Raw genomic sequence first — 26,328 nt, forward strand, 5'->3', positions numbered from 1 at the left:
CAGAGAGACAGTCTATGTCTATGAAGCTTAAATAGAAAGCTAGTACCTTTATTGTCAAAGAATTAAAATTCCATTTGAAGTTGGTTTTTGTTTTTGTTTTTTTTTAACGTTGTCTCCTAAACCCCTGAACTCCAGAGTTATGCGAAAATTATTTATACTGGTTCTGAACATTTTTTTAAGTCATTTAAAAGCACTTTGTTCTGTAATCAGTGTATCTGATAGTGATTCTTTACATAACTACCCTTGTAAATTGTAAAGGCCATCTGACCCAACACTTCTGGACTTCACCAGTTTTGGTACCTAGATTTTTAGGATGGGACGTCCCTCATGCTCTTTGCTAAAATTACAGAATAACGCTATGAAGAAAGACAGAAAGTTAACATAAAATCTTTTATTTATATGACTTTGACTAATAATTCATAGACTAGGTTTTAAGAAATGCTTCTAATTTAATGTAAACATTTTAAAAGGAGAATAATTCTGTCATGTTGGTGTTTTATAAATTTATTAAAAAATAGTCATGTCGATAATTTTCTGCACTAAATTTTACAAGTGCACTTAACACCTAGGAGATTGTGTTAAACAGTGAATTTAGAATAATAACTTCAGTCAGGTAATAATATGTATCAAATTAGCCAGTTAGCTATTTTCACAGAATAATTGCTTGCATTGCTGTGGCTTTACTCTTTATTTGACTCACAATCATCATAACTAAAGTTTGCATGGAGGAAAAGCTCTGGAACTCTTAGGGGTTCAGTCAATGTCAAAATTAAAGTCAAAAGGATTGGAGAAGGCCTTTCTGTGTGTACTAGTGCTGTGGGTCCTGGCTCCATGGAGGGTAAAGCCAGGAGCCCTAATACTGACATCCTCAGGCTTTAAAACTGGCATCCTTATGCAAAACTCTGTGGTATTCATCCTTGGTGCTTGGTTATTTCCTCCCCTTAAGAATCTTGGCAGATCTGATGCAGATTGAGAAAATAGGCTTCTCAAACAAAATAATTTGCCTCTTGAAGTTAAACATTCCTAAAAACTATGACCTCTTAAAACTAAAGCATAAGCGACTCTTAGAAGCTTGATGGAGAGACTCACCCCGCTTCCTCCTGTTGTTTCAAAGAAGAGCTAACCCAACAAAGAAATTGGTAATAGAATTGTGTTCCCTCCCTTTCTCCTTCATCTGATGAGAGGCTCTTACATAATGGATTTACATTAGTAATAGAGACAGAAGAGCAGCTAGGAGTCGGATAGGTTCTCTTTGCCATGACCAACTTTTAGATTATTACATGAAAGACACAGGTTAAGTGTTTTGGAAATGAGTTAAAAGCGTTATCTTATGTCTCAAGTAACATAAAAGAGTACTTTTCGTGACAGACACTTGGCAGCTTGGAATTCTTGTGTCGATATAATTTAAACTACTCTATGATTTTTCTGCCAAAAGCTTATTTTTTATAGTACAGTTGCATATATATAAAGCAGTATGATATCACCTAACCTTTAAAAAGCAATGTGATCTTCTTTGATTAATTAAAATAGTTTGTTCCCTTTCTATTGAAATTAAACTTTATACATCTTTCTGATAATACAAACATTAATAACTTTGACTTCAATAGTATATAATATATTTAAATCTAGTTTACAGGGTATTTAGAAAAGCTGCTTCTTATTCAAGTAGTGTCTTTTACAGAAGACTATTCCAGTATGGTTTTTATTTACGGTGCTTAGTTTCTTTTTTTAGTTAGCAAAGTATAAATACCTGAAAATATCATACTGCTGATTGAATACAATTAATTTAAATTTTTTTCTTTTATAAAACAGCTCTTATAGAATTCTTATAAAAAAAATCCAGACGGTATGATTTATTTTTTTTTTAAAGATTAGAAGGTCAAAACACAAAATATTGTACTTTAGAATCTGTTTTAACCAATTGTGGTTGCTGTCACGTGAGTACAAAAGAAAATATTTAACTGGAGCCGGAGGTGTCCGTTCAAACAGCATATAACTGAGTTCATTCAAAGACAAGCATTTTGTGGGTGAAGGTCACGGTCTACCAACAGTACAGTTTAAACCCCGAGTAAAGAAATGAATTCACTCTGTGGTAGCAAATTTTGGAAGGCCAAACATTTGAGAATAATACGTAGAACATTCTAGGTTGTTAAAATACACCTTTTCAAATTGAGTAAGCTCCTTTCTCCTGGCATCTTAAACAGCGTTTATTTAATGTGTTCATATATAAAGTTAATTCAGAAATTAACAAGTAGATTGCTCATGTTCTTACATTAAATTTGTATGCCAAAAACTCTGTCAAATATTTAATAATGGTGGGATTTTGTGTTAACAGAAACACATGAGGTTTTAAAAAAACACTCAAAGTGGTTCCCTGCCCCCCTAATATTTATTGATATTCTTTGGGGAATGCCGGACAGAGGTGCAGATGAACTGGGCTGTAAATTTTATGTCTGCTTACGTGAAGGAATGGTTGAGGTGATGGCCTAATTGTTATTGCTTACTTTTCATCTCAGTAGACTGTTCTTACGTAAATTGAAGATGTTCCTTCTAAGACACTATCAGGGTATGTGCTTTTAGCTTTTACATATGCAGGGTTCTCAGCCATACTGCCTCTGGCCTTTTGTCTTGGGGACCCAATGCTGTGCAGGTAAGAAAGGGTTGATGAAAGATTAAGGGTGTGGTCTGTGGTTTCGGATTCCTGCAGGCTTTTAAGAAAGATCGCCTGGGGCCCCAGGGAGGCATAAGAAAGCAGTTTCGGGGCGGGGATTTAACTGCCCGCGTAAATACGATCACACCTATATAGACACAATTTCTCCACCTGCCGAGAGAGTAGCCGCCTTGGGGTAGCTAGCGTCGCAGCGTGGTGAAGTTCCTCCTGCCCTGTTACGTGGGCTCGTCAAATACTCTTCGAGAGAGCTCTTCTACTCCATTCTCTGAGAACAGCCAAAATTATTCTTTGTGTCCTTGTTGGCCTCTCCTCTGGGTTTGTGTAGTTTTCCCATCCTGCTCTTCAGTGCTTGAAGATGTGGAGACTGGACTCCTGAGAGGCCAGGGCGAGTCTCCCCCAGACCCTGCGGTCAGGAGAAACACACTCGGGAGGTTCAGGCTTCGGCGGAGGGGACAGAGGCTGGTGTGCTGGGAGGTGGTGGAGAGTAGACAAGAAACTTGAGAGAAACTTTTACTTCATTTGACCTCTCCACGGACTTGTATTTCCTCGGGTAAAGTTAGAGTAATTAAAAAAGTGATTTTGGTGTGACAGTAGAGCCCAGTAGGTAATAATGCAGACTCTAGAGCCGGATCGTGTGGGTCCACGTCCCCTCTGATTCCCATCTGTCACATGGACATAACAGGACTGGCTTCGTAGAATTGTGGGAGAATTCAATAAGTTTATGCATTTACTGTACACAGAACAGTGCCTTAGTTAAGAATATAGTTAAGAATCGTGCGGTTATCCCAAGGGTCTTCTGAGATCAGCCTTTTATGTTTTCCTGTTTGTTCAGACTTGCTAAGTGTAAGGAAAAGTGTTCTTTGCTTTTCCTACCAGCTGTCCATCAAGCATGTTGCTGGCTTGGATATATACGCATGTGGGTTATGACGCGAAAACTCCCATTCTCTTCCTACTTAAAGCATGGAGGAAATGCTCTTCCGAGAATGGGCGCAGCGTGTTCATAACCTTTTACGAGACTATGAAACATACCGTATGACATGTGACATGGAGGTGTTTAGTTTTATTGTGGGTTGGCTTGGGTGTTTTCATTTTTGTTCTTATGCCCGTGCACGCGCGTGTCTGTGTGCGCGCGTGTGAGAGAGAGAGACATGGCTTTTATCATCTGATGTATGTGACACGGGTTCTTTAATCAGGGTGCAACACTATTGTCCCTTCAGAAACTATGCGTTCTGTTTAACAATCCACCTAATGGTGGCGCGTCTGAGATTTGCAGACGGAGCCGTTTGAAACACTGCTTGTATTATTTCCACTAAGCCTAGTGGCTTGGCTTGGCTGATCCATATCCCATAGTTTGTTTTCTGATAATTTGTCTTAGATGTACGTGACATTTCAGAGCTACCAAGGAATGAGCGTGAATAAATTCACAACTCGGGCGACTCCCAATACGAGCCCGAATAATGATTTGCTCGTCATTTTTGCGAATTCTGTTCAAATAGAACCGGTACAGTTGGAGGACCCATAGGTATTTGCAAAATAAAAATACAGCGGTTCGCACTCTCTCCCAAGTGTTTCCTTTGACTGCCACTCCGTAGTTGGGAAAGAGAAGTGAGCCAAAAGCTCTCTGGATCAGTCCTGTTCATTCTGCAAAGTCTCCTAGTGAAATACGTTCTACCTTGGCTGGTGGTTCGATTTTGCACCTATTAAATTGCCAGTTCTTTTTCCACCTTTAACTGAAGGTGAGTCTCCTAAGTCACACGGAACTCTTAAATTTCTTTCCTCTTCGTAACAATTAGCATTTTTTAGAATTATTTTTTAAAATACGTTTTATCAAATACTATAGCCAGAATGAAGTAAAGGGTTCTGCCTGACTTATTTCATCTGTGTAATAAGTTGATAATGCTGTTAAATTTACAGGGTATTGAGGCATTTTAAGGGCATTTTAAGGGTTGTTTCTAAGTATGTATCCTAAGTGTTAGACAGATTAGTTTACAAACAGAGGTGTCCTATGAAAATAATCCCCCGTTGAAGGTGTTATTTTGAAAAAATAGTTTTTTTCCTTATTATTTTTCCCATTTGGGCATTTAATAAGCTGAACGAAGGCTGTGTGCTTTTACTGCTTTAGTATACGCATTCTTTTCAGACCAGGACTACAGTGCAGTCTAAAATGTAGTTTTTCATGAGTTCTGTTTGTTGACTAATAATTTTGAAATATTGAAAATACATTTTTTTCCCCCTTTGGCTTTTCTAAGATGAGGAAACAGAGTGTGGTAGGTGGATTTTTTTTTTTTCCTCCCTCAGCTGCATCTTCTTCCTACTTTAATTGTATTTTCTGCACATTTAATCATCTCCTTTCTCATTTTCTTTGTGCTTCTCAGAGGAAATTAAAGGTACATGTATAAAAGCTTCCCTGCCATAGTCTACTAATTTTATTTAGTACACCTATGTGTGGATTAAATTGAATATAGCAAGTAGTTCGTAGAAGATGATTATCTCTCCAAGCTTTCGTCTTGATTTACAGTACCAAAAATTACGGTTGGCCTGTGTTTGAGAACTGTCCTATTTTTGCTTCGTATAGCAGAAATAAAGAAAGTAATCTGACATGGTACATGATGTTTTTGTCTCTGTCGGTGGTCTCAGTGTTACTCAGATATACTGACATCCTTATTTTAACATAAGGCTGTCAGGGGAATCTTCCCAAGTCTTTGATATCAGCACATGCTGTGCTCTGAGTTCCAGAAGCGTGTTTATGTGAAGATAAGAGACCTAAAGTAATAAGTACCCACTACTTCGATTAAATTTTTAAGATATGCATAACCCAGTTTTCACTTAACTCCAAGAAATAATTAATAACACATCGTTTAAAATGTTTTCGTCCGTTCATTTTTCAAAAACCAAATTAAAAATAGAAATAGTACGCCTTTATTCCTTCTCAACACAGAATTTCTTCCTATCAAAAGAAAGGACACATCTTAATCTTAACCTTTCTGTCTAATTCAGTGAACCAAAGTAAGTGCTGTATTTTACATATTATCAAAGAGCCCGATTTACAAAAATAAATATACTTTGGGGGATCAAGTGTTGTAATTTTCTCAACTGTGGGAAGTATAAACAGTGTAGGCAGATCTTTTATAATTTTCTTGGAACTGCATCAGGGAACCTCTGAAGGAGGCTGAAACACGAATTGCATGATGTTTTAAAACATTACTTTAAGCTTAAATATAAAACAAAACGTTTTATGTTTAAGAGTGGCATTGTGAGGGCTGTCCTATGCTGTGCTTTACATAATTGTTTTAAGTAATTTATTTTTTGCATCTGTGGCTGGGCTTCTAACTGTTCTGCTTTATTTCTTGGCTCTTGTTCTGTATGCTCTTACACTCCATCCAGAAGATGCTGAGTACGCTGGTAACCACAGTGGAACCTATATAGGTGAGCACCTGGTCACGGAAGAGGATTTCTTTCTTTCTGTTGCTTTCTCCAAAACCATTGTGTTGTTTTCTCTTAAATTAGCATATTGGCACGAGCATGCTCTGATGTTCGGTGGGGGTAGCATGACCCTTTATGTTAAACAGGCTCAGTGGGTTGGACAGAAAGGAATTCATACTGTGCTTTCGTGTTGTTATTCAAGAAGCTTTCCAGATGCTCTGTTTTTGAGATCATTATATATTATTGGGTAGAAGATGAAAAGCGTTTGTGGCTAAGTCATTTTACTCGGTTAACGGTGTCTGGCTTTTCTGCATTATCTGATTAGCTGTTAATTAGTCCAAGCTTCTAAATAACTTCTTCCAAACTAACTTTCTGGTCTTGTTTTCCGATGATTGATGATTCACGTTGCGCCCTCTACGGAACCGTTGACTGAACAGCCCCAAATATCATTAAGCCTATGACGCCCTTCTCTGTATGGGAAGGAAACATTCCCCGTGTGGCCGTGCCGAGGGATGTTATAAACAAAAGCCAAGGTGTCTAGAAGTTGTTCAAGGCATCAGAATTCTCTTCAGCTGCCTCTCACTTCAGACCTTTCCCACCCTTGCCGTGGTCATACTGTAGAAACACAGTTCTAGAGAGAACTGCTTCAGCCTCCTTATTTTTAGATTAATATTTATGTCTATGATAATATCTCTTGGTTATTGAAGAATTTCGCCAGATGTGATATTTGGTATTTAATATATATTATCTCTACTGTGAGATTGGTGGGATTTTTTTTTTTTTTCCACTTTATAGAAAGGAAACTGAGCTTCAGAAAGTTGACAGGAATTCTCTTCGAACCTACGGATAGTGAATGGTGCCTCCCGGTTTCCCATTCACATCTGTGCATTTATAATGTGTATACTTTATCTTTGACAGTATGCTGCCCTTTCGTTTTACATTGTACAAAGTAAATTCCATGCAGAAATCTAGAGTATTCCAGTTTTTAGGCAGAAAAAACTATAAGTGGATGATCAACGAGAGGTTAAAATTTCATTAATTCTTAACTCATTTCAGAACAGTACGGTGTGCCAGATACTCTGTATATCGATTCACACCTCTCCTTACACCCTCAGAAACTTTAATGGCTTCCAGGAGCAAGTATTTCTTCTCCTGAGTCTGTGGTCAGCTGAGTGGTTCTTCTGGTCTGTGTCAGCTTGGTGAATTTTTGTGCTCTGATGATTGGGATGGGCTCTGGTTGGTGTGAGGGGTGGGTTGCTCACTTGGGTGAAAATTGTTTCTGTTTCCTGTAGTTTTTCATCCTCCAGTAAGCTGGCCCATAAAGCATCTCAGGGTTCCAGAGAGCAACAGAAAAAACAATCCCCAGTATGTTAGTGCTGGTGAGGCCTCTGATCTCATCTCATGTCCCATTGGCCAAAACCAGTCTCTTGGCCAAGCTAGCGTCCATGTGCAAGCCCAAGAGCTTGGATTCAGGGAGATGTGAAGAGGTGGACAGACTTTACTACAAGCTTCTACCTCTCTCCAAAACAGAGAGCTGTCTACTGTCCCTGACTTTCAGGGCGTATACTCAGTCCATTAGATGGCAAGCGTATATCCACCGAGTGAGTAACTGTGGCATAAAGCAGGAACTCATGAGAGTCACATAAAATGCTATAATTCAGGGGTTGAGGAGATGGCCTCCCAGCCTGAGGCAGTGAAGGGCCCAGTCCCACAAAGAATGACATTAGAACCAGGGCATCAAATGTTAGGTGGAATTACAGTTTAGCGCTGGGGATGGAGGTAGAAGCAATAACATGGGGAGGGGTGACTACTGCAGAGCACAGGGCGTATTTGAGTTTGGGGGAGGGGATGTGTGTGTTCTTTGTTACTTTCTCTGTTGTGCTCTGGACCCTGAGACCACAGTATGCGCTGGCTTCTTGGAGGGTGAAATATTACAGGAAAATGAGCTCGGGATGAAATGCCTTTGGATCTGGCAAGAACTCGTTTATCTGGAGTTACCGATAACTCTGAGAAACAACTTTATTGGAAGCCAAATTGCAAGGTGTTAAAGAGTAAGAGTGAACAGTTCCCCATCTAGGTAAAATGGGAATATCATGAATCCTAATGATTCATGTCCAACCTAGTGGCACACAGTCTTCAGGCCATTTCTGGACAAAAGGTATGTTTTTGTTAGTCCCACAAATTTGAGAGAGTTTATGTAAAAATTTCTGACTCCTTTGACAAAACAAAAGACTTGGCTAAACCAGGCCTTCGTTTCCTGATGTTAATAACTAGCTGGAGTTGAGTTACAACCGACTCTGTCAATGGACCCCAAGTGTCTGGTTCCACAGAGTCTCCACCCCTCCTGGTCTTGCCAGGGCTGAGGCAGGATGTCGGAGGACATTCTCCTAACAGCTGTGTTGGTGTTTGTATTTTAACAGGGGAGTATTTCTTGGTCTCCATGTTCTCCAACATGGGGAAATAAACGTGGCCAAAGAGTGTTTCAGGCAAATGGGACAACCTATTTCTTTGAGGATTGACTCTTGTAAAAATGTATTTGTGCAAGGCAATTGATAGGATTTTTCTACCTGTCTGGCTTCCATAGGCTTTTAAATTTGCAAGCCCTGAGTACAGATTATAGCTGTCCACTTTATTCAACTTCTGCTCCTTGAGAAAAATGTCCTTTCCTGTGGCAAAGGGGAAACACACGGTCACTGTGTTTTAAGGGATGTGTGTCATGACATTATTTCATTCTGGCCTAAATGTTTATTCTGACACATGTAGCAAGAAACTGCCGTAGGTTCACACAGCTCGAAGCTCATTTAGCTAGGGGTTAAGAGAGTTAAGGGAGTCTAGCACGGTGCCTGAGAAGAGAAGCGTATAACAAAAAGACTTTTTATTAAAAAAGAATATGAAAGAATAGGATTCATAAACTAAGCGTGTTTCTGGTAACTTTCTTCTTTTAAAGAAACACTTCAAACTAATGACTACAGAAATGAAACTTTGTCTTTTACAGAATAAACCGGTTTGATCATACTCTCTTGTTATTTTATGTATAATTTGAATTATATGATTATTTTTATACTACTATTACTTTGTTACAAATACTTTGAACAAATCGGATGTTATGTGGAATTCTCTTTTTCCTCAAAAAGCCAAATCCTCAGGGGCGCCTGGGTGGCTCAGTCGTTAAGCGTCTGTCTTCGGCTCAGGGCGTGATCCCGGCATTATGGGATCGAGCCCCACATCAGGCTCCTCCGCTATGAGCCTGCTTCTTCCTCTCCCACTCCCCCTGCTTGTGTTCCCTCTCTCGCTGGTTCTCTCTCTCTTTCTCTCACATAAACAAATAAAATCTTAAAAAAAAAAAAAAAAAAGCCAAATCCTCAAAATGCTTCTGGATCTTGTGGATTTTTTTTTTTTTTTTAATGTTCAGTTAGCCAACACAGCCATCATTAATTTTTGATGTAGCGTTCAATGATTCATTAGTTGCATATAACACCCAGTGGATTTTTATTTTTTCTTTCTTTTTAGTTTTTATTTACATTCCAGCTAGTTAACATACAATGTAATAGGAGTTTCAGGTGTACAATATAGAGATTCAGCACTTCCATACATCACCTGGTGCTTGTCACAGCAAGTGCCCTCCTTAATCTGCATCACCTGTTTCACCCATTTCCACCCTCCCCCACCTCCCGTCTGGTAACTATCAGCTTGTTCCCTATAGTTAAGAGTGGATTTTTAAAAGAGGTCCCATAAGTAATATGCTAACATACATGACAAACTGTTGTATGGTGGAAGTGTTATTTGGTAAACACCTTAAAATATACTGTGAGTGTAATGCTGTGGCTTTTTCTTGGTTTTTCCCTTTTTCCCCCCCTCAAGTAGTTATATCTTTGCCTTTTTTTCTATCAAGTTCTTTGTCTGTCTCTTGTAGTTTGATGAGCTCTTTCTGTGCCATGAATATTAGCCCTCTCTCTGTTGGGCACGTTTTTTCTGATTTTTGGCAGGACTTTATGTTTTTCTGTTCCAGGATTCACAGCATATAGATATTTCCGTATTTACATTGCCAAGTCTGTGAATTGTTTCCTTTGTCTTCTGAGTTTTCTTTTGTATTCCCCACACTAAAATTTTTAAAAATAATTTTAATTTTTTTAAAGATTTTATTTATTTATTTGAGAGAGAGCAAAAGTGAGATCACAGACGGAAAGGGAGAAGCAGGCTCCCCACTGAGCAGGGAGCCCGATGTGGGGCTCAATCCCAGCACCCTGGGATCATGAGCTGAGCTGAAGGCAGATGCCTAACCACTCACTGAGCCACCCAGGCACCCCTAATATTTTTGTTCTTATTGTTAAAATAACATATGCATTAGGTTAAGCCTACGAAATTATTTCTTAGTCCTGTTTTGTAGGTCAGAAAACAACAGAATGTCAGCAGTTTCTTATGGCTTTATTTAATAAATTGTTTGTAAAGTCAAATGGTATTTGCAAGTCTTACAACCCCAAACAGGAGTACCTTTCTCTTTTCCTTTCTAGTCCCACCTTTTTCCTCAAGAGACAACTACTTTAGCTCTGGTTAGCTGTTTCTTCTGGTATGTACGGGATATAACTGTCTTATAATAATATTTATGCATTTTTTTCTAATATTTACTGAATGCCTAGTATGTTCTGGACTGCTCTATACACTGGAATTTCAACAAAGATCAAAACAAGTACCCTTTCGTAGAGCTTCCGTATTGGGGGTAGTCTTGGGACCAACAGCAAAATAAATTATGTAAGATCATAGGTGGTAATAAGTGCTATGAAGTAAAGTAAAACAGGAATGGGGTGATGGAGGAGCTGGGGAAATGCGACATCAATTTTCTATAAGGTGTTTAAGGAAGGCCTCTTTGAAATGCTTGTGTTTGAGCAAAAACCTGAAAAGGAGCCTCATGGGGAATGAGAATTCCAAGGAATGGGACAAGCATGTGCAAAGACCCTGAGACAGGACCCTGATGCCTCCAAGGATCAGTAAGGAGACCAGGGTGAACAAGGGAGGAATAGATAGGACTCGAGGTCGGCGGCATAACAGAATGGTTGTGGAGAGGAAGGGGATGGAGGGGGCTTCTTCAGCTCTTATATGCGTGAGATTTGAAATCATTGAAGGGTTCTGAGCAGAGCAACGACATGACCTGACATAGTTTTAAGGAGCACTCAGCTGGTCTGTTGAGCAAGGACTGTAAGGGAGCAAGGGCAGAAGCAAGGAGCTATGTGGGAAGCCAGGCAAGAAATGATTGTGGCTTGATACAAAATATTCTCAGTGGAGGTACTAATAAGACGTGAGATTCCGAACACATTGTAAAGGTAAGACTGACAAGATTTTGAGACAAGTAGGAGAAGCAAGGATGAGAGCACCATTTTTGGACTTAGTAACTACAAGGATGGAATCCCCATTTCCTGAGATGGGAGAGCCCATGGAGTAGAAGTTTGGGGTGGGGAAAGATCAGGGATGTACTGAGTTTATGAAATGCATATAGAGGTGTTAAATGGGCAACTGGGTAGGCAGCTTTGAGTTCAGGCTATTGATTTAGAAGTTGTCAAAGTTAGATCAAATTTAAAGTTACGAAGCTGGATGAGATCACCAGGGAGTGGGTGTGGATTTGGGCAAGAAAAGAACCCAGAGTGAAGTAGAAGGAAATCCAGGGGTGTGATTCTTCTAGGAGCCAATAAAAGTAAAGTTTTAGGAAGGGAAAGAGTGATCAAATAAGATGAGGAAAGAGAGCTGACCTTTGATTTAGCAGGGTGGAAGTTACCAGCAACTTGATGAACAGTTGGTAGCTTGGTTGGGTTGAAAAGCATTTGACAAAATGCAACAGCCTTTGGTGATAAAAACTTAAGAATAGAAAGGAATTTCCTCAACCTGGTAAAGGGCATCTACTAAAACCCAGCAGCTAACAGTGTACTTAATAGTGAAAGACTGAGAACTTTCTCCTTAAAATGAGAAACCAACGAGCATGTGCATTCTTGTCACTTAGTTTACCATAGTAGTGGAGGCGCAAGCCAGAGCAATTGGTGAGGGAAAGAAATAGAAGTCTCCAGATTGGAAAGGAAGTAGCGAAACCATCTCTATTTGAAGATTACTTTATCTTGTATACAGATCCTTTTTCTCCATCAGTTGAGATGACCATGTGGCTTTTTTCCTTACTCTGCTAATGTGGCATGTGGCATTGATCTTTCTATGTTGACCCAACCTTGTGATTCCTAAGGTAACCTTAATCCCACTTGCTCATGGTGTATAATCCTTTATATTATGTTGCTGAATTTGGGTTGCTAGTATTTGGAGGAATAGGGATATTGGTCTTTAGATTTTCTTTTCCTAGTGATATCTTTGCCTGATTTTGGCATCGGAATAAGACTGGCCTCATATGATGGGGTGGGAAGTGTTCCCTACTCTTTTTTGAAAGCTTTTGTAAACTTCGTTTGATTGTGTTAATTGTTCTCTAAACATTTGCTAGAATTCACCAGTGAAGCCATCTTGTCCTAGGCTTTTCTTTGTAGGAAGTTTTTTGACTAACTCAATCTCTTGGCTTATTAAAAGTTTGTCCAGATTGTCAGTTTCAGTAGTAAATCTCTAGTAATTTGTCTGTTTCATTTAGATTATCCAATTTGCTGGCATCCAGCTGTTCATAGTAGTCTCTTAAAATCTTTTTATTTCTTCTTGGTAACTGTGTCCCCTCTTTCATTCCTAAATTTAATAATTTGGGTCTTCTCTTTATTGGTCCATGTATGCTAAAGGGTTGTCAGTTTTGTTGATCTTTTCAGAGAATAAAAAATTGGTTTTTATTGATTTTCTCTATTCTAAGAGATGTTAAAATGTTAGTTTATTTCTACACTAACTAGGAAATGCTAATTTATTCTAAGATTTTAACATTTCCCTCTAATCCTCTGTATTACTCAGGCAGCTGTGTGTACACACACACACACACACACACACACACACACACACACACACACACCATGGAGTGTTAGTAGTTGGTTCACATGATTGTGGAGCCTTGGTGAGTCAAAATGTGCCGGAGAGCCCAGCAGGCTGGAGACCCAGGGATGAGTTGTAGTTTAGAGTTCAAAAGCCATCAGCTGGCAGAATCTCTTCTTTTTCAGGGGAGATTAATTTTTTTTTCCCAACAGATTAGATAAGGCCCACCCACATTCTAGAGGGTAATCTACTTTATTCAATGTTCACTGATGTAAGGTTAATCTCATCCAAAAAAACACCTTCACAGAAACGCCCAGAATAACGTTTTTTTTTTTTTAAGAGTTTATTTTATTTGACAGAGATGGAGACAGCCAGCGAGAGAGGGAACACAAGCAGGGGGAGTGGGAGAGGGAGAAGCAGGCTCATAGCGGAGGAGCCTGATGTGGGGCTCGATCCCAGAACGCCGGGATCACGCCCTGAGCCGAAGGCAGACGCCTAACGACTGCGCCACCCAGGCGCCCCCAGAATAACGTTTGACCAAATATCTGAGCAGTATGGCCCAGTCAAGCTGACACATAAAATTAACAGTCACATTCTCCTACTCTAAGTATGTCTGTGGTAATCATCGCACTGAAGAAATAGTTACTCTTGGGCGATTTGATACTTTCACATCAATTACTTCTTTTATTAAAAGAAGTCATTTAAACAGTGCACATCAACAAAAATGGCTTTGCAGTATTTTAGTCCTTTAACTGCATATCATACAAATGACCATAGTGTCCTAGTGTACATCAAATCCCAATAGATACCGCTGTTGTCACCCATGCATTGTAGTGCCACTGACTTTAAAGAATATCCACGTACACAGGATGGGTCTCTATCCATCCTCGGCACACTGCACCTTTATCCAGTTCTAGGAAAGCTCTGAAAAATAGTCAAGGGAGTTTCCAGAAATTTAGCCTTCTCATGAAGACTTCTCCAAGGACTGTTAAGAAGAATTTCTGAGACTCTGGCTGATTTTAGAACCTTACTCTTGCCCTCATTGACCTTCATATTCTCTATCTCCTGAGCCCACAGAAGGAGAGGAAAAACGGAAGTGATCTGCCCTGCAGGCACAGTACCCTTGAACCAAAAAATGGGGCTGCCCAGGGTCCACTAGTAGATTCACGACCGCTATTGATCTAAATCAGATCAGTAGCTCAGTAAATATCTTTGGTGATTTTCACTTTCTCTGATGTGCGTAAAATCAAGCACGAAACAGGATATACAAGTAGCCCTTAACCTCATGACCCTTAGATTGTTGACAACCCATGTCAAAATGATCTGACTCTTTCAAAAGAAGTAACATTATAATACTCCAAGAATTGATTATCTATTTGTGTAAGAATTTTATCATAAAATCATATTTAATCAACCATCACTGATACAAATGTACACTGTGTGGTATGATTTTTATTTTTAAAGATTTTTTATGTATTTGAGTGGCAGACAGAGGGAGAGGGAGAAGCAGGCTTCCCTCAGAGCAGGGGGAGCCCGATGTGGGACTCCATCCCAGGACCCTGGGATCATGACCGGAGCAGAAAGCAGTCGCTTAACCAACCGTGCCACCCAGGGGCCCTGTGTGCTATGATTCTTACTGACGTGTAGCAGGCTGCGTGTCTTAGGGGTCTGTTCATCAATAAAAGAAATTGGGCTATTATTACTGGAAGGAAGGAAAAAGCTCACTGAGTAGGCAATGTAAGTTGTGTTACTTACATACAATTTTATGACAATGATATGAAGGTAAATTGATAGTATGCTGTAAATATGAAGTGCAAAAACTGGACCTTTTAAAGTTGAATCCCTGTTAAATCAAGGGCTGCCTATACATAAAGATTGTCAAACCATTTATATTTATATAAATATATAAATTAGTAGGAGGAATTCGTTTCCTCCTAGGAGCTCTTGAAAATCTCATTTAGCGTTGGTGGATGGTGTGGGAGTCGGTGGCTTGCGTGCGCGTGCGTATGTGCGTGCGCGTGTGTGCGTGCGTGTGTGCGCGTGTGTGCGCGCCCCGGTGTGGCTTCCGTATAGCAGTTGTTTCTCAATAGTGCAATAGCCGGCTTTGAAGATTTTCTCCTTTTTCCTCATGCAGTACAAAATAGTTTTTATGAAGAATTCGTTTTCTTTTTACATTGGAAGAATTAGAAAATGTTTTTCCTCTGGCTAACTCATTATCGAAGTCTTGTTATAATCAATTAACAAAGCGCTGCTTATCAGGCATCTGTCTTCAAGCCTAATGTCTTGCAAATTGCTTCCTGAAAACTCATCAATTTCTCTACTTCTGCCCTTGCTGGAGGACTTCATGCATTCTTTTAAAACAAGATCAGTTTTGGGACTTATGTAAGTTAAGACTGTTCTTTCTATTTAACTGAAGTGTTTACCGTAAAATTCAATATAAACAAAACTGTCCGTTTGCTGTTCTTTCGAATGTTATTATTTCCCAGTCTCTACTTCTGTGTGTGTTTTTTCCTAATCCTTTTTCTTCTTTCTGTGGGTAAGCCCCAGTGATTCACAGCAAGTTACACTGCCTATTTATAAATCTAGTAAAAATTCCCATTTGCTCTGTTATTGAGTCATTTTATTAAAGAGTGTTCTGTAGGTAAGTACAGCTATGTCAAAATATACTGCCTTAATATTCTTCCAAAAAGTAAAATTTATATGAAGAGAACATTTAGAAGCATTCTTTTAAAAATGGTACAGGTTCTTTCTTGAACAAGAACTCTGCATAATCTCAACATGTCTGGAATACTACTTGGAAATATTTTCTCTGACAGAAAGAAACCATTCCTGCTTGGAGAATTTTTGGTTGCATAGACTCAACTTAAAAAAATATATTAAAATTTTAAAATCCAATTTTCCCCTCTTTTCAGAACTATATTTTTATATTTAATTTTATGTGTGCATACTGTATTTTCTCATAATTTTGAAAGTGTAAGTAAAAACTCATTTCTTTCTTAGCTGACTGGCAGAAAATTAAATTCTCATATGGTTTCTCCTTTTTTATGGTAATCCTGTGGTGTGCTTTAAAAAGAAATTGTCAGTGGTATCAGGAAAACTTTTTAAGACCTAAGTAGTTTTTTTCTTGGAAATTGCAAATTGATATCTTATATTAGCTGCCATGATTTCACTAGGCACTTTTGAGTTTCTATTTTTATTCTTAGCTTGAGATGAGCTGAATGATTAAAGGGTATTTATGGCATTTGAACATTTCTTTAAGGGTTTTTTTGAGAGCAACTTGAAAGCTGTAACATTCCAGAGATTTAATTTTGTATTTGTTTGTTCAAAAGCCTTGTTCCACTTTATACACAAAATTAGCCTATGTAAAGTTGGTTAATGTAATCCACGGTACTGTTCCTGTGTCTGTGATGATTTTTTTTCCCGTGACAGTGTTTTATAAGATGAATACAAGAAGCTGCCTGACCCAGCTTCTTCAGATCTCCGTAACTTTTATAGTTTTAGTGTTGGCATTTCTTTTCAATGTAAACCTTCTCCCAAGACTTTTATCTGCTTACTTGTTTGGTCGTAATTATCCTCAGTTGTCTTTGGGACAGCTTTATGATTGGTGTACCATGGAAGCATCATTTCAATACATAATTTTGTCTTAGGACCATGTTTACATAGTTTTGACATGGCAGTTGTGACCTACCTAGATCATTACAGCAACATTGGCATTCTATTAAAAATGTTTATTTTAATGGAAATTTTCAATGTTTTGTTGGCAGGAGTCTAACACTGTATAATAATTTCCAGCTGCTTAGTTTTTATTAATGTCTACATGAGTTTTTTAATCTTCTCAAAAAGTTCGTTTACATTAAAATGTTTTCTTCCTTGTAACTAAGGTACCTGTTGGACCATTAATACTAGCTTCGTCAAATTAATCCAGCGTTTTAAGATGCAAAAAATGATTTTCACACAATGTGTGGTAGTTCTCCCGAGTTAAAAAAAAAAAAAAAGGAAAATAGAAAAAAGAAAGAAAGAAAATCCACATTTTCATGTATTTGGGAGAACAGAGGATTGAAATGTTTATTTTTATCTCCTTTTAAGAAAGTAAACGGTTTTCTTGATTGTGTTGGTATCAAATAAATGTATTTTTTTAAAATTAGGAACTTTAGAGTGGACCCTTTCATAAATCTCTAATTTTTGAGGTGCCTACAATCAATATTGCTATTTTATGATTCAAACAATTTCACTGAGATGCTTCTTTTCCCATTCTACAAACATCTGTCAAATTAAACATTAAAAGCTCATTATTATTAAAAGCATTGAGAATACATAGTATCTGATGTTTTTAGACCAAATTGGTTACATAAAAGAAACGTAACCGAAGATTGAAACTTTCCCACTTGAAAATCGTGGGTGGTAACATAGTCGTATTTATGTTCCTTGAATTAACAGGCAGATGTCCCTTCACTTGTTCACATGTGTGATTTCTGGGGCTGTGTTAGTGCTCGTGATGAGTAGCCTTGACTTTGTTGGAGGGCCTTTTGTGTTAATGGACATGTTTGGTCATAAAATGATCATGTATTTTTTTTATAAAATGCCATCTTAAATGTCTTCAAGTTTTATGAAAAAGACTAGTAAAATGATAAATATTTACATTGTTAATTCACACTGACATTACTTATTTATGGGAGCCGATGAATCTAATAACAATTTATGATTTTTAAAAAAGATTCTAATATTTTATTGGCTGTTTCTAACTCTTGTGAATATAAAAATGTGGTCTGTTACCATAATCATTTCAAAATCTAGAAGATTAGACCCTGCCTCTAAGACACAGTCAGATGTATTTTGTATTATATGTTGGTATGACACACAAATACATCTGTCAGTAGTGGATTTCATTTGTTTGGTGGTTCATATATTATGAACTCTGTTTTCTGGGCCTTTTTTTTTTTTTCCAAATTTTAAAATTATGTAACATTACGGAAAGTTTGAAAAATAGAACAATAACAATGGTCCACATACATCCCTCTCTCCCTAACACAGCCATTGTCCGTTCTCATGCATTTTCTTCCACAGTTTTGTATCCAGACCAACTTTTAGATTTGTAAAAAAGTAAAACTCATAAGTATGACCATTGTATTCTGTCCAGTTTTTTCCCATTTATTATTATATCAAATGTATTTTATGGTGCGGTGCAGTGTTAGAATTATAATTTTAACCGCTTCAACCTCATTTCTTTGAGAAAGTGTTGCATTATTAATCATTCCAATACTTATGTATATGTTGGATACTTCAGGTTTTTTTTTTTTACTGTTAAAAATACCAGTAACATTTGGAATTATAGGATTGATAGGTATAATACTTATCTACAGTATGAAGCTTATTTTAATAACAAATGACTCTTAATTTTATACTCTTTGGATGAATGGTGTTATATAAATAAAATGTAGTCAGGTAGCTTTGTAAATGACCAAGTCACAGCTTCCTGAGTTTAATTTTTTTTTTAACTTAATAGACATGTCAGTGTCAAATTAGAGAACTTGCTAAAAATCTTAGTTTCTAGTCACGAGCCTGTGTTGTGAAACCCCTTAAATTATAAGTATTTGGGAATATTTCTGTGTCCCCTAGTTGATTGGGAGCTTTTGGAGGGCAGAGACACCATTGTATATATTTTTATATTTTACACACCATCTGGAATACAAAGGAGTATCAAAAATGTATTTAATTACATCTGAAAAAAATGTCTCCAACAGAAAAGAGCTTATAATTTTTAAACCCTAAAATAAACTGCTGGTCCTTCATTTTTTCCCCATTTACTTATTGCATAAAGTAACAGAAGGCTTATCCCATTTTCTATTGTACATGTATGTATGTGGAGTCACATTTCAAACTTGCTTCTTTCTTTCATCGTGTAATATTTGAACCACAGCCGTGGTAATCCTTTTTGTTTTGTTTTGTTTCAGGTTTTTATTTAAATTCCAGTTAACATATAGTGCAATATTAGTTCCAGGAGTAGAATTTAGTGATTCGTCACTTACATGTAACACCTGGTGCTCATCACAAGTGCCCTCCTTAATAACTAACCCCCATCTAGCCCATCCCCCACCCACTTCCTCCGTCAACCCTCAGTTTGTTCTCTATGGTTAAGAGTCTGTTTTATGGTTTGCCTCTCTCCCCCCCCCCCGCCATGTTCATCTGTTTTGTTTCTTAAATTCCACATATGAGTGAAATCATATGGTATTTGTCTTTCTCTGACTGACTGATTTCACTTAAAGAAGAGCCACTTAAACCCATGGAGTATTCTGCCTACCTCATTGGATTGCTGTGAGAAGTAAATGAATTAATCCACATAAAGGCTTTAAGGGGTGTCTTATCTAGTAAGTTCTCAATACATATCAACTACCACCATCATGGCTTCTGTTGTTTTGGTATTGATATCATCAATAAGAGAATTCTATAAACTCAGGCCAAGAATCACCTTTTTGAGTTTTGTTTTTCTTTTTTTTTTCTTTTTTTTGGTCATGACATAATAATAAGCCATCTGGTACTTTAGTACAAAGTATGTATCAACATAAAGGAGTGAAAGAATTGTTCAGTAAGTATTTTTGGGACCATTGGTTAATTACTTAGAAAAATATAAAGTTACAGCCTCACCTTACAAGGTTGATCTCATGATTACAGCTGAGTAATTCCAGATGGGATAAAAAAAAAAATTAAGTGTAAAGCCATGCAACCCATTTTTTTTTAACTTAAGAAACTGTAGGTGAATATTTATCAGACCCAAGGATAGGAAAGTCCTAAAAACAGTGGAAGAAATCACAAAAGAAATAAATTCAGAGACTCAACTACATAAATATTTTAAATTCCTTCAGAATGGAAAATTGAAAATCTTTAAAAGTGTTTGCAGTAAGTTAGGGCCAAGGGCTGTAACCTTAAAAGATACATGTATGTGTATATATTTATGAAGACCCTAATCAGAAAGTGATCAAGATGTATTAACCAACAATTTACAACGGAAATAAACGCAAATGGGTAATAAACTTGAAAAAAAAGGTCAACTCCTCTAACAGTGAAGATGAAATGACATACAGTTTTTTCACTTGTCAAATCACTGCAGATTTCAAAGCAATTGGAAGTCTCTTTATGAGAGACTGGTGTAGTATATGGGTGACCGTACTTTCTGCTGGTGGAAATGTGTGCTGGCATTCGCTGATCTGAGAAGCATTTGGACAAGATCTGTCCAGCTTCTGGCAATTTTTCCTAATGAAAGAATCCATGAGATGGAATAAAGGGAATGTTCAGGGATGTTTATTGCAATCTTCTTGAAATAAGGAGCAAAAACCAAGCAACTTAAGTGTTTCCTTTTATAGTAAAAAATACTTTAAACAAAGCTATGTGATTATATGCTAAGTTAATAAGTGATCATAACTGATTTCTACTGGAAAATATGAGATAAGAAGTGTCTTCTTGTGATCAGTGGGCCGACCTGCAGCTGCAGTCTTACTGTAGATTCACTTTCCTGTTGTAAGAAAGTAAACGTGTCGTTCCTTTAAAACACACAAATCTCTAACAGCTGTGGGTAAGCTCGCTGGAAAAAGCCTGTCCATAAAAATGTTGAGCCAATTATAAATTACAAAAATGTGAAATATAAGGAAAAATATATTTTGTGTAAAACTGTTCCCTTACTCCAAATTCCTCGTTACCGTTCCTTTTCCCTTCGTTTTTTAAAGCCAGCTCTTGCTGAGACTTGTGCATGGAAAATGAACGGGGACTCAGTAGGTTCTAGGTTATTTATTCCCATTTACCTGAACGATCCCTTTGCTTCCTCTCAGTGTAGGTATGCATTTTTAAATCTTCCTTTTAGTAAGAGAACCACATAAAAACTGAAGGGAAGAAGTTGCCTCTTCCAGACAGAGTTAAGTCTCCTTTAAGCTTAGACTTACTGAAGTGTGTGCTGGCACATAGCTCATTATGTGTTTGAAAATGAGAGCCTTGAATGGCGCGCTAAACGAGCTATCACCCTTGACTTCTCTGCGAAGGGTAGATTCTAGGAAAACAGCCTTTATTTTATTTATTTATTTTTTCCTGGTTTGAGAAACCATCACAAGCAAGTACTCTGAATTTTGTGCCTTTTGTCATATCCTCTGTTCTGGCTGTTTCATTGGTTCCTCTGGGTTGGGAATTTTTGTTTTGTTTTGTTTTATCCTATGTGTTCATGTGTATGGAGTGCTGCAAATATGGAAAGTAAACAGGTATCTGTGGATTAGGAGAGTACATGATCCTGATAGGAAGACAAGAGGGAAGGAGGCTCTTTAAATTTAAATATTGTACCACAAGTAGCATATATCCTTAGAAAGAGTATCTGGGGGAAAAAAGTGAAAGGATAATGCATACTAAATTTTTCTGTTGTGTTTTGTTAAAATGCTTTACTGCTTTAATAGGTACTTTTAATATTTAACATATTTAAATCTGGCTGTGATTTTAATATTCTTTATATTTAAATATTGTTCTTTTATAACGGCCATTTAAACACTTATTAATAAGCCCCTTATGTTTCCCATTCTTGCTAGACTGTGTGCTGTGGGAGTACAGGGAGGTATCTATTCCTGCCTTCCAAGTCCTTTCAGTTACTTGGAGACATAATCAAGTACTAATCTATAGCTAATATATGTAGGTATTTACCTTATGCCCCGTACTGGGCCAAATGCTTTGTGTGAATTCTTTGTTTAATCCTTAACAACCCCATAAGGTAGATACTCTTATCCTCATTGTAAAGTTGAGAAATGAGCTTTGGAGAAGTTTTTAAAAAGTTGGCGGATCATTCAGCTGGTAAGTGTCAGAATCTAGGTGCTGACCCAGACCTGGCCACCTCTGGTCCTCAAATTTTTTTTTTTTTTTAAGATTTTATTCATTTAATTTAGAGAGCATATGAGCGGGAGGAAGAGCAGAGGGAGGGGGAAAGAATCTCAAGCAGACTCCGTGCTGAGCGCAGAGCCCGATGCAGGGCCAGATCCCTGAGATCAGACCTGAGCCACAGCCCAGAGTCAGATGCTTAACCAGCTGAGCCACCCAGGCGCCCCTGGGCCTCGATGTTTAACACTCAGTACTCCTGCTCTAAGAGACGTGGTGTGGTGACCTGCCATTTTCCCTTCGCTCTGTGAGCATGTTGGGTCAGGACACTTAAGCTTCACGTGTGGGAATTCCAGTTGCTCAGTCATTGCCACCTGGAAATCTGATGTGAATGAGATCAGGACTGGATCACGGTGCGGTACCATCTGTGTGGCGGGGGAGCGAGGATGTCGCGGGCCAGGGTGGTCTCCAGAGTTCCTTCAGCTCCGTGCCTTTGTGGATGTCGTGTTCTGTCGTTAGGCCTTAGAATTTCTTACAATTTTCTCTTGTGAAAATACCAAATGTGCCCTGCTTTCTTTGTTGAAATTTACAGTAAGAAAATGCAACAGGGGTGAAGTAGGGTTTTGTTACTGCCTTTTTAAATTACTTGAATTTATAAAACTTTTATCAAGCACCTATTTTGTACCAAGCACTGGACAACAAATAACACCAAACCGTCCTGTGGACCATGGGCCCCGTCTTTGATGTCCAGACAGCCTCACATTAGAAATCTGATTACCTTCACTCTTTTCCCTACTATCTCTTTATTGTTTGTTAATGAAAGCAAAAACTTCAATTAATCATAAAAACTCTCAATTAGGTACACTTGCACTGAAATTCAGGATTTAGCTGGGATTCATGGCTCAGAAACTTTTCAGGCTTTTACTTTTGGACGTCATTTGCTGTGGATGAAACATTTCTGTCCTAGTTAGATTCATTCCTGGGCCATACGTTTGTAGTGACATGAGGAAGACCCTCCCTTTGTGCGAGGAATAACCGTGAAGAAATTTCCATTTCTACCTGCTTAGCCTATAATTGCCTTCCATGAGACAGGGCCATGGGAACCTGAAATTTGAACACTCTGAAATACCAGCACTGAAGAGTTAGAATAGCTGATGGGTATTTTTTGGGCTCAACCGGAAGCCATCTTATGCTGAATTCCAGAACGAGCCAGCCATCACAGGTGACAGAGCTGGGGTGGGGTCGGGATGGCATCCCTAATTTCTGCAGATTGGTGAGAGAGAGTTGTCTGAGAAGCACGGCGCCCAAGCACTGGGAGTGGTTGTAAGGATCCCCCCGCTTCTGGTGTGGCGTTGCGAGGACTCCCATGTAAGGGAACCCTTTTCCTGCGTTCTCATGAGTCTTTCCCTATATCCTAAAAAGTACAAGAGAAATAATAATAAACAGCTTCCCTGTGACCTATTATAAAGAAATTTGAACTCTGCTTGCCTGGTTTTAGAATTGATACTACTTCTTCATCCTAAGGCCAGGCTGGCACATTCCCCGTTTGCTTCCTTTGAATCTCGTCCTTTGAGAGATACCGTGTTTTATTTCTTGCCCTGTTTACCTTTTCCTCTTTGCCTTCTGCCTTCGATAAGAGAGTTTAGAGTGATGAACTGTCGTCTCAAATCCTTTGTAAATCTTTTCCCTCAAATAATCTGAGTACCTGCTCAAAAGCAGACTGACTAGCGGTGGGCCACGGAGCTCTATTATCAGATGGACCTTTTATCACCCCCTTCTTCGTATCTTGTCTGATTTTTATTAAACTGTGAATCCATAAGGTGAGTGCTGTAACTCCATGGTTACTGCTAATTGTTTTTAATATTGGCCTTTGTTTTGAATTCTGTTAATTTCTTAAAGGCAGTAGTAGTAGTCTTTTTCATTATGGCCCCTAAAATTCACACAGATCAGTTTTAATATTCTTGTATCTTATTATAAAATAGCCCTATTTACATTTTTTTTTACCATTACCACAGTTGATAAACGTTGTTTTCCAAAAGAAAAAAAAATATTCTTTTCCAAGAGAATACATTTTTTATATACGTAAAAATGTACTTGCGTTTTGCTTTGTACTGGAGCTGATACGAATATATATGTTTCAATAAGCAGAACTGTTTTCCTCAAAGTCTGGATTTTGAGGGTTGGTTAGGTCGAGAACTGATTGCACATCTTACCGAATTCGTACCATGTGTATGGATGAAATCATACTGTGTGTGATGAACATCACTATTCTGGAAAGGAAATAAATCCCAAATGAGGCAACAACATTAAGAGCAAGCAGAATGAAATGGGGGTTGACTAGGAACAAGAACTTTGCCTCACCTTTTTATTTATTTATTTTTTTAAAGAGTTTATTTATTTGTTCGACAGAGACAGCCAGCAAGAGAGGGAACACAAGCAGGGGAGTGGGAGAGGAAGAAGCAGGCTCCCAGCGGAGGAGCCTGATGCGGGGCTTGATCCCATAACGCCGGGATCAGGCCCTGAGCCGAAGGCAGACGCTCAACGACTGCGCCACCCAGGCGCCCCTGTGTCAGCTTCTCACACCCATGTGTTAAATGGTAGCCGTGAGCTGAAGAGGGCTCTTTAAGCATTCAAATTTATTGAAGTACTTTTACAGTTATTTTAGGAAAAGATCATGTGATCTCGTGATAAGAGTACACAATTGAGACTATGGGCCTTGTTTCCAAATTTCAGTAGGCTTCAAATTAGAATACCATGGACTTTTCCATAGGAGAAAAAGCACCAGGACTCGATAATTTACCCCCAGTGCTGGAGTCTCCTGTAAGTCAAAGAACTTGCTCTTCATGGCAGGCGGGTCTGGTGGCCTGATCCGTGTTTGGCGTGTTTGACACTGAGCTCTCCCTAACTTAGTTTCCTTTTTATTTAACAATAGATGCTTGTCTGTGCCACAGGTATGTTGTTAGGTTGTGCTTGTAATACAATATAAAATATTCTAGTGTTTATGAATGAGGAAATTCAGCATTTGTATTTTAAATGTTTTTATAGCGCTTCTGACTTTTTCTTATCAACTGTGTTCAGTCAGTCCATGATAAATTATGATTTCCAACTTATTTTGCCTTATTACGCAGTTATTTTACTTGTTGATTTCTGAGAATTCTTCATGGTTTGGAACCAAATAGAATGTTATAACTACAAAAATAAATGTTTGAGGATTTTCTTACAAATGGTTGTTTTAATGAAATTGTGTAGTATCTATGTGTTTTCTCTTGCTAAATGTACTTGTGAGAATTTTCTAGTTCATAAAATCTGATCCAACTTTGAAGTTTTTTTGTTTTTTTGGGGGGTCTCTTTCTTTAGTTCTTATTACTAAAAAATATATATTTTTTGCAGCTGGTTTTAGGAGGAGTTTCCGTCTTAGTAGAAAAGATAAGAAAACAAATAAGTCCATGTATGAATGCAAGAAGAGTGACCAGTACGACACAGCTGATGTGCCCACATATGAGGAAGTGACACCGTATCGGCGGCAAACGAACGAAAAATACAGACTTGTCGTCCTGGTTGGTAAGTGTGTCTTTTGTGTTAATTCTGACAAAACAAGTGAGGTAGGAAGAATTTAACTCCAAAGAGCATGGTGCTTGAAGATTTCAAGCCAAAGAAAGTCTCATTTTTGAATACCTTTGGTGTGGTCTCCACGATGACATTTTCAGTCTTTTGTATTCATATGACATTCATGAGACTTAAGAGAGATGTGAAGAATGGTATTGACGTTTGAGTGGGACCTCTGAGAGAGGGGGGTAGCAAATACATCGCAATACATTAAGTAAATCAGGGTAACTAAATAATAGAAACAAATATCTTTTAATATAACACCAGTCTCTTTTAACCAGAAAAAAAAAAAATCATTTTGAGGCAGTGGCCATGGTAGAAATTTCTTCTGGCATTTCGGCCTTCAGTGAAAGAAAGTATTTCAGCAGAGTTCTAAGCTATTTACAGCTGGAGAGTCAGTTAATGAAACTGCTTAAAGTAGTTAATAAACACATGTGGTGGTTTCCACAGGCATTGGCTGGTTTGACTCATATTCACGTTCTAGGATTTGTCTTGTCCAGCCTTCACAGACATGCGCAGTCATGACCTCGGTGTTACTCCACCCACCTCATCCTCCTCTCATTTTTTTAAAAGATTTTACTTATTTGAGGGGGGGGGGGCAGAGGGAGAGGGAGAAGCAGGCTCAGAGCCCAATGCAGGGCTCGATCCTAGGACCCAGGCAACATTACTTGAGCGGAAGGCAGATGCTTAACCCACTGAGCCACCCAGGTGCTCCTTAGCATTTCTTTAAAGATTTGGTGACAAGGAATTAAGTTCCAAGGATTTGGGAGGGAAAAAGGAATAAAGGAGCTTGGTGTGTCTTGTTGATTATTCCTTTATAAACTGAAGGTGACCATTATGGGGATGAGAATAAGTGGAAA

The 26,328-nt window shown here is 38.3% G+C and overlaps 1 protein-coding gene across 2 annotated transcripts in view; it reads left to right on the top strand.

Moving 5' to 3' along the window:
* The window catches only part of MPP7 (MAGUK p55 scaffold protein 7), a 205,641-nt gene that overhangs the window by 132,560 nt on the left and 46,753 nt on the right, over positions 1–26,328 (top strand). For both annotated transcript variants that reach the window (XM_045812812.2, XM_087857582.1), the window contains exon 11: positions 25,253–25,423. In XM_045812812.2, coding sequence (XP_045668768.1) covers positions 25,253–25,423 — 171 coding nt within the window. The remainder of the gene's footprint in view (positions 1–25,252; positions 25,424–26,328) is intronic.

Source organism: Ursus americanus, chromosome 31, assembly GCF_024610735.1.
Source record: "Ursus americanus isolate L20-20 chromosome 31, mUrsAme1.1.p, whole genome shotgun sequence".
NCBI lineage: Eukaryota > Metazoa > Chordata > Mammalia > Carnivora > Ursidae > Ursus > Ursus americanus.